General features: G+C 42.6%; 1 protein-coding gene across 5 annotated transcripts in view; it reads right to left on the bottom strand.

Moving 5' to 3' along the window:
- Positions 1-2,840: 2,840 nt before the first annotated feature.
- SLC12A4 (solute carrier family 12 member 4) overlaps positions 2,841-7,273 on the bottom strand; it is a 49,600-nt gene continuing 45,167 nt past the window's right edge. For 2 of the 5 annotated variants that reach the window (XM_075433391.1, XM_075433393.1), the window contains exons 23-25: positions 7,179-7,193; positions 5,092-5,225; positions 2,841-4,000 (exon numbers count right to left, since the gene is read on the bottom strand). In XM_075433391.1, the coding sequence (XP_075289506.1) occupies positions 3,909-4,000; positions 5,092-5,225; positions 7,179-7,193 (241 nt within the window). In that variant the 3' untranslated portion in view covers positions 2,841-3,908. The remainder of the gene's footprint in view (positions 4,001-5,091; positions 5,226-7,178; positions 7,194-7,273) is intronic. The other 3 variants (XM_075433392.1, XM_075433394.1, XR_012765294.1) reach the window with 2 other exon arrangements.

Raw genomic sequence — 7,273 nt, 5'->3', positions numbered from 1 at the left:
AATCCTTGCAAGCTGGAGAGCCTCAGACCTCATGGTGTCAGGTACTGACAGCTATCTTGGGAGTCCCGCAGGATGGTGCAGAGAAGTGCAAGAGAACCTCAGACGAAGCCCTGTGCAGAGATAAGTCAGGGACACCTCCCACCGCCACCAAGCACTAGCCTGGTACCCTTTGCTGTTGAAATTGTCCTGTTTGCTCAGTCTGTCACCCATTTCTAAGCTCGGATTCAGCCCATCACATGAAGTGCACTGGCTGTCTGGCACTCCTTGAAGCACTACAACAGCCTTGCTTCAGGAACTGACAGAATTGACCATCAAGCCTGCCTTGAGTAAGCAGTATATGCCCGGTTGGCAGGCGCCTTCACAGCCAGAGGAGGAGACGTGCCCTTACAACACTTTTCCCAGCAGCAAGAAGCCTGCCTGCATTATTTTCAGGGCAGACAGATAATTCTGGACAGAAGTTGCCATTTTTGTCACAGTCTGTTCAAAGAGCTGTCTGAGCTTGGAATATAGAGTGTGACTATGATGGGAAATCTTCAAAAGCCCGTCGCCTGCTGGACTGCGCCGCAGTTCGGACCGCTGCTGCCTGACGTGGCAAATCCAGAGCCATGGGGTACCTCTCCCCAGAGGGAAGCGGCACTTTCCATGGGCAGCATCCGCCTACAGACCTGGGCCAGTGACTATGCTGGGGGGTAACTTTTACAGAACGGAATGAGAACTTTTGACCTCCAGAGCACAGCGTGAGGCAGTTTTTCCTTTCCCAGGGGAACTGCTGAGGAAGCAAACATTATTATGGATGACGCAGATGAGAAAATGAGAAATGGGGACAGGGGAGGAGGATGTATTGTTTAAATGGAAATTTTTTAATTTATCACGTTTCATTTCCTATCAGTGCATCTAGAATTCAAAGCGGTAGTGTTTAGATGAATAGTGTGAAAGATGCCCACTGCGCATTCATTCCCAAGTAACGCGGGTCAGGGCAGCGGTGTTCCTTGGGCAGGGCAGTGGCCCGGATCCCTCCAGCGGGTGTCGGGCCCAGAGGCCCAGCACGCCTTGCAGGCCAGGTCAGTGCCCGGGGAAGGAGGCGAGCGGCACGCTGCTCCTCGCAGAAAGGAAACCAGCTTTTTGGTTGTGGGTTTTTTCTGACTGCGAGTTTTCTGGAGGTGAAAGATAAACGCAAGTGGCATCTTTGTGGTACAGTAGGATTTTTTAAATAACTAATTATTAAAAGTACACCACAGAGGTTTTAACTGTAATTTGCTATACCCCTATACAAAGAGCTTAAAATAGAAAATGACAAAGTTGATTTAATTGCAATGATCTCAACTCCTTAAAAAGTTTTAGCGTAGGGACAGGAATGGAAGCTGACTCAACTAGAAATTACCTTCTTCACTGATGTTCTTCTTACACGACCTTTTCCATGCTACTTCCAGTTTTCACTGACATGCACCCCTAGACTGCACTTTAACATAAGCTAAGTCTCAGAGAACATTATTTTGAACCTGCTCTATATAGAGGTCTTACATAATTGAAGCCTATTAAATTGTCAGGGTCCACACAATGCTGAATTAGGGTGGTTTTTTTAATCCACATTGTGTAGAATCACCTCTGAAAGCCTAACATTGTATCTGTAAGGATATTCACTTGGTTGATTTGATACTAAAACTTAATAACACTGCAAACAGGTTACTTGGGTCAGGTTATAAATGGCACCAAAATCCTTTTGTGAGGTGGAGTTATGTCATCTAAATGCAGAAAACTTCATAAGAAGTGCACGTATTTCTCAGCATGGTTACAGTAGAAGTTTACATTTGGTAAAAGAAAGTTAGTATCTCATAGTTAGACCTACAAAAGTCTGAGGAATAAAAAAAGTTTTCATAAACTTCTTTTATTGCTCCTGTAAAAAAATGCTTGGAAATAGTTAAATATCCTGATTGCTGTACACTTGCATACTACTCCTCAGCCCTCTGAAGATGTAAAACTGGTCTCTACAAATAGCACAGTTACAAATAAGCAGGCTTTATTCTTTCCCTTCATTTTAAAATGTGTGTGAAATAAATTTCAGCTTTCAAACCCAAAAAAGCAAAGACTGTTTTTCAAAAAATAAAATAAAAAATATCCAGTAGAGAGCGCACCCTAGAGTCGCTTCCTGGCTGCTGTCTTGCAGGGATCTCGCACGCACCAGCACCATCACGCACGCCCTGTTTCACAGAGACAACAAACTTAGGCTTTAACTATAAAACTCTTATAACAAGCGGGGTTTTTTTTAATTATGTTATTCAAGGTAAAAGCCTGGATAGTTTCTCAGATTTCTGTCTTGCCGACAAACTGGTCATGCTGTTATCAGCAAAACTATCAGGAGTACTATCCCAGCAGGGCTGACAGAACTAGTACACCAAGGAGCAAGAGCACACAGGTCAGAGCAGTGTGTCAATCCCCACCTTCCTTCCCATACTACTAATGCATCCCACAGAGGTTAGCTCACACTTCTCCCTTGTATGGGATTACCGATTTCCCAGACAGCCGAAATCTTGAGGGGGTACCAGCTTGTCTGTGTTGTATAGTCTACAGGTACGGAGTGCTACCTGGCTATTGCACGTGGCAGTAACTTCCGACCTGGGAGCCTCTACCCGCTTACGCACGCCACCAGGCTGCTTTAAAGACAAAGCTGGCACCTCCACATCGCAGTATGTGCACCATTTGGGGAGTACCTTCCCTTCATACGGTGGATCCACCAGTGCTGGTGCACTGACACCAGATCACAGCAGTTCTGCACAAGGAAGGACAGACGGACTTTTCCTAGGTAATTCACCATAGCACACAGAAGAGAGAATAGGTTCAAAGTGTATGCAACATTTTATTGAAAAAATATGAATGTTCTGTACATAAAGTACAACTCAATGGGCTTGATAAAATCTCCAGAGACTTATTGGTTAATGTAGGTCATCTTTTCTTCTTTTTCCTCTAAGGGCATAAAGTATATAATGAAGCTGCAGGTCCCCTGTACTTGTGCAAGGACAACCCCGTTGCTGTGCGTGCAGCATAGCGCCTGGCTCTACAGACGGGACTCCAACATGCTCAATGTACTTTGATGGATGGTCTGCAAGAAATGTAAAGCATGGAAGAACTGCACAGGACTGGTCCTTCAATCCACTGATGATTCAAAATTTATTGCGAGATCTCTGTTATCCTAAACAGTGTGCATCTGCGTATCCAATATTTCTGACAAATAAATACAAAAATAAATAGGGATCTGGCCTCACAGAACCTAAGTCTCAGAAGCAACACAATTTGTAGCAAGCTACATACATAATTTCAACTATACCAACATAATTTATTTAAATCTCTATCAATAAAGGTATTAAAAGTATAAATTCTTACCCAATACTGAGAGTTTAGTTCTGGAAATAAACCCAGAAAAACAAAGCTTTTTCAGTCCTCTCTTTACAATTTAGTGTGCTCTTAGAAAATGCTTTATAGCTGAACTTCAGCAGAAACTAGCTGCTATATAATGTAATTCTATCCCCCAAACCTAATATAAAAAGCTTTTAAAATCTTTTTACAGTAACTGGCTTTCATGTCCTAACTTTACATACAGTTACGAAAAATACTGCACATAGCAGTGCTGACTAAAAATAGGTTTAGTGTTGAAACTACATGCACAAATGCTGGAGTATCAAAGCAGAAACTGAATAATGTGGCAGCTTCACAATTAACTTATGTTGCTAATTGGATGGTGTAACAATACTGCAATCCCAAAAGATATGTATGTTGCAAATGGAAAGACAATGAACAGGACTGGATGAGGAGAAAGTTAGGCAAAAAACCTTTTTGTCTTCTCCATTTAAAACTGGAATGTCCGTTATCGCCAAGAAGGTAAATGTAGACCAGCGTTAGAAGCTTGTACTAAATCAGGAGTAAATTGTGATGACTTCTCGGCCGCCTCCCCTAACAAGTAATACTCTCTCCAGACCCTCAGTCAAGACTTCAAGAAACTCCATGTCTGTTTGGGTAAAGTCAAGGACAAAATACATATCAAAACCAAAATACACAGAGACCAGCGTGCATATTGGGTTTATGTGGCAAGGCGTTGGTAGCGGGGAGGTTGCAGGGACATCCTCTGCAAGACGAGACCAGGGGCTGCCCCCATGTCAGACAGAGCCGGTTTCAGCTGGCTCCAAAACGAACCCACCACTGCCCAAAGCTGAGCCTGTCAGTGATGCTGGTGGCACCAGATTACACAGCCGAACACCCTCCCAGCTGCTCTCTGTGAAGATTGAGTGGTTTTCAGTCACAGTGGCCCAGCCTCTCCAGGGAATGGTGGAGGAATAAGCATCCTCACCCATAACCTCAAGTTTAAAACCTCTCCTGAGCTGTAGTAGCTGTGGCCAGCACACTGTTGTGAAACAGCCATTGACTATTACTATCTTGTTTTAGGAGAAAACAATCATTCCATCTGTGATTTGTGACTTGTGAGGTGCGTTTTGTGGCACAGGCCAGTGAAAGGCTTACTAATTTGATGGTACAAACCAAGGCTGAAGAGCAGCTGTGCACAGAGAACAATGGTGCCAACTGGCTCACCAGATCACAATCCTGCACACTGGCCTTGCTTAGGGCAGGGTGCAAGTATCCCTCTAAGTGCCACAGTGCTGTCGGTTTGAATTTTAGTCTTCCCAGAGCAATGCACTTGGAGCTAAGCTCCCAAGTTTGGATGTGTGAGCCACGCCTGAGGTACGCCCGCTCTGTCAGGACTTCCTCTTTGCTCCAGTTCAGACACTGCCCTGCCCAGGGCGCTGGCTGCTGTGAATGCCACCTTAAACATCTGCTACATCCACTACTGACAGTTAAATTAAATAAATTTAATAAATAAATAAAATTAAGTATGACTTTTGACAAGACTGAGTTCAAACCTACAGGGCTTCCAGAGCAACCAACTTTATGCAATTACCACGTAACAGCCGCAAGCCAGTTCCCTCCCCTCAGTGGACACTTTGTCACATATGACAGCTTGACAGCATTTGTGGCAAAATGAATTCAAGAGCACAGATCATAGAAGGATTTTCTCTGTGGACCAGGCCTTGCCTGAAAGGATACAGTTTTCATCACCATCAGTATTCTTTGGAGGACCAGGCATGTTGAGGAGAACAAGTCTGGCATCATGGGATCTATTTACAATAACTTCATTGAGCTTCACTGCTGTGTGCATTCTTCGGACATTAGACTGGTTCCTGTAGAAGGAGCACATTCACGCTTATTGTTAGAAACATGCCTCTGAAAACTGAATGATTAACAAGGCCCTTAAAAGCATACCTTGAATCTCCTGAATACCCTGTTAAATGTCAACTCAACACGCAATAAAATTCTTTAAACTTAATGATGAAGATGCAAAAGAGATTTCAGAGTTCTTCAGGTACGGCTAAATCCATCGGTTTTAAGACCCCTGGAGTCAAGTCTCCAGTTTACAAAGTTGTATTGCTCTTCAAGAAGCATGTTTTATAAAGATGATTTACAGTCTTGCATAAGAAGTTAAAATGCATTTTCACAAGGGGAACACGCTCTTTGACTGTGGACACTGGTGACTGCAGAGCTTCCTGTCGGGCAGCCCTCTCCAGATCCCCTCGCTCCCATGGCAGCGCAGACCACGCACCTCTCCTGGACTCAGTACCTGAAAACTCTCTCTCACACCCATTGGAACCGAGTAGGAGACTGGCACCACTGTGCTTAGTCCACACTTCCCATGACTGCACTTGTCTTTCCCTGTTGAACAGCTGTTGACATCTCCAGAGAAAGCCTGGTTTCCTCCAGTCGCAGGCTGGAACGCAGCCTACAAAGGGCTGGATGTATGCCTGCTCCTGGGCTTGTCTGGTGTACAGTAAGGATTCTGACTTTTCCTTCAGCTGGATGCTAATCAGCCTCTCTGTCTGGTTATTCACAAGAAACACTTATGGCCCAAGTATCTTTAAAATCTCAATCATGCTTTCGAATTTGAGTAGCCACTTGATTCAAAAGTTATGGAAGAGAAGGGAATAGATGCAGCATGATCTCATAAGCCTCTGCTCCTTAAGAATCCAGGCTAAGAGAGGTAACAGGATTAATTATTCAGAATATATCATCACAAAAAAACACCAATTCATGCAGGAACAGAACTGGAGAGTGCCCTTGGGAGATTTTGAGCCAGAGAATGATGTTCCTTCCTACAGGAAATCAACCATTATTTTGGTAACACAAAAGGAAAAACAATATAGAAATAGATTTATCAAAGGGAGAATACATTTAAGCTTTGAGGAGTTCCACTTGTTTGTTGTTTTTTCTTTATTTTAATATATTAAAAACAAGTACTAGTAGAAACAAATCAAATATGTATCTACAGTTTTGTTAATTCAGCTTTACATCATGAGTGAAAGTCTCTAGTAACCTTGCTACTCTTCTGAATATTTAGGTTTGCAAAGAAATGTTTTATATAGACAGAAAATAGAAGATGCAATGATGACAATCATGTTTATTATACTAACACCATAATATACCCAACTTTGAATTACCTCTCTGTTATTTCATGTTCTTATTTAATTTAGAGCAAGGACATCCTCTGTCTCACCACGTCAGCTTCAGAAAGCCAGGGACAACACAAAGGCCAGATCAAGTTTACAGGAAGTGAGGAAGAAATCAGCACCAGAAACAATACACTGGTATTAACTGTGGATAGTTTTGGAAAAGTAATTGAAAACTAAAGACTTGGTATTCTCTAAAGTGACATTTAAAACTGGCCTCTCCCCAGTGATTTGCAGGTGTACGCTCTAAGAGAGGGTTTGCTTAGTGTCCAGAAACTGCCAGAAATAACATCATAGCAGTGTTGCAGAACAAGAGCTTCTCTACATGAGTAATGTTTCCTCCTGCTTGTGTCATACTCTGCTTAAGGAAATAGGTTCAGACCTGTAACTGTTTTCTATCCTGACTTAGTTCTTGTCAGGACAACTCCTGTAGTTTATTACGTACTATTTATAACGATACTTAGCTTAAGTGGCTAATCCTGCTCCCTTTAGAAACATTGCTAAGACTGCTCAACTCTAACTGCTTCTCTTTTCTTCCATAATTACATATAGTTTTCCTGATTTTTAGTTGAGAAAATGAAGTCTTCCCTCTCAACCATCTTAATGTACTTCTAAGTTAAATAACAAACTTACAAGTTTTCCCACTCTCTGAAAGCATGGAAGAGGAAAAAGTACAGGTAGTTAACACCAAATTCAGCAGAATTTTTACAGTATATAAACTATGTATG

This window comes from Opisthocomus hoazin, chromosome 12 (genome assembly GCF_030867145.1).
Source record: "Opisthocomus hoazin isolate bOpiHoa1 chromosome 12, bOpiHoa1.hap1, whole genome shotgun sequence".
Lineage (NCBI taxonomy): Eukaryota > Metazoa > Chordata > Aves > Opisthocomiformes > Opisthocomidae > Opisthocomus > Opisthocomus hoazin.
This window is presented reverse-complemented; position numbering and strand designations above follow the sequence as displayed.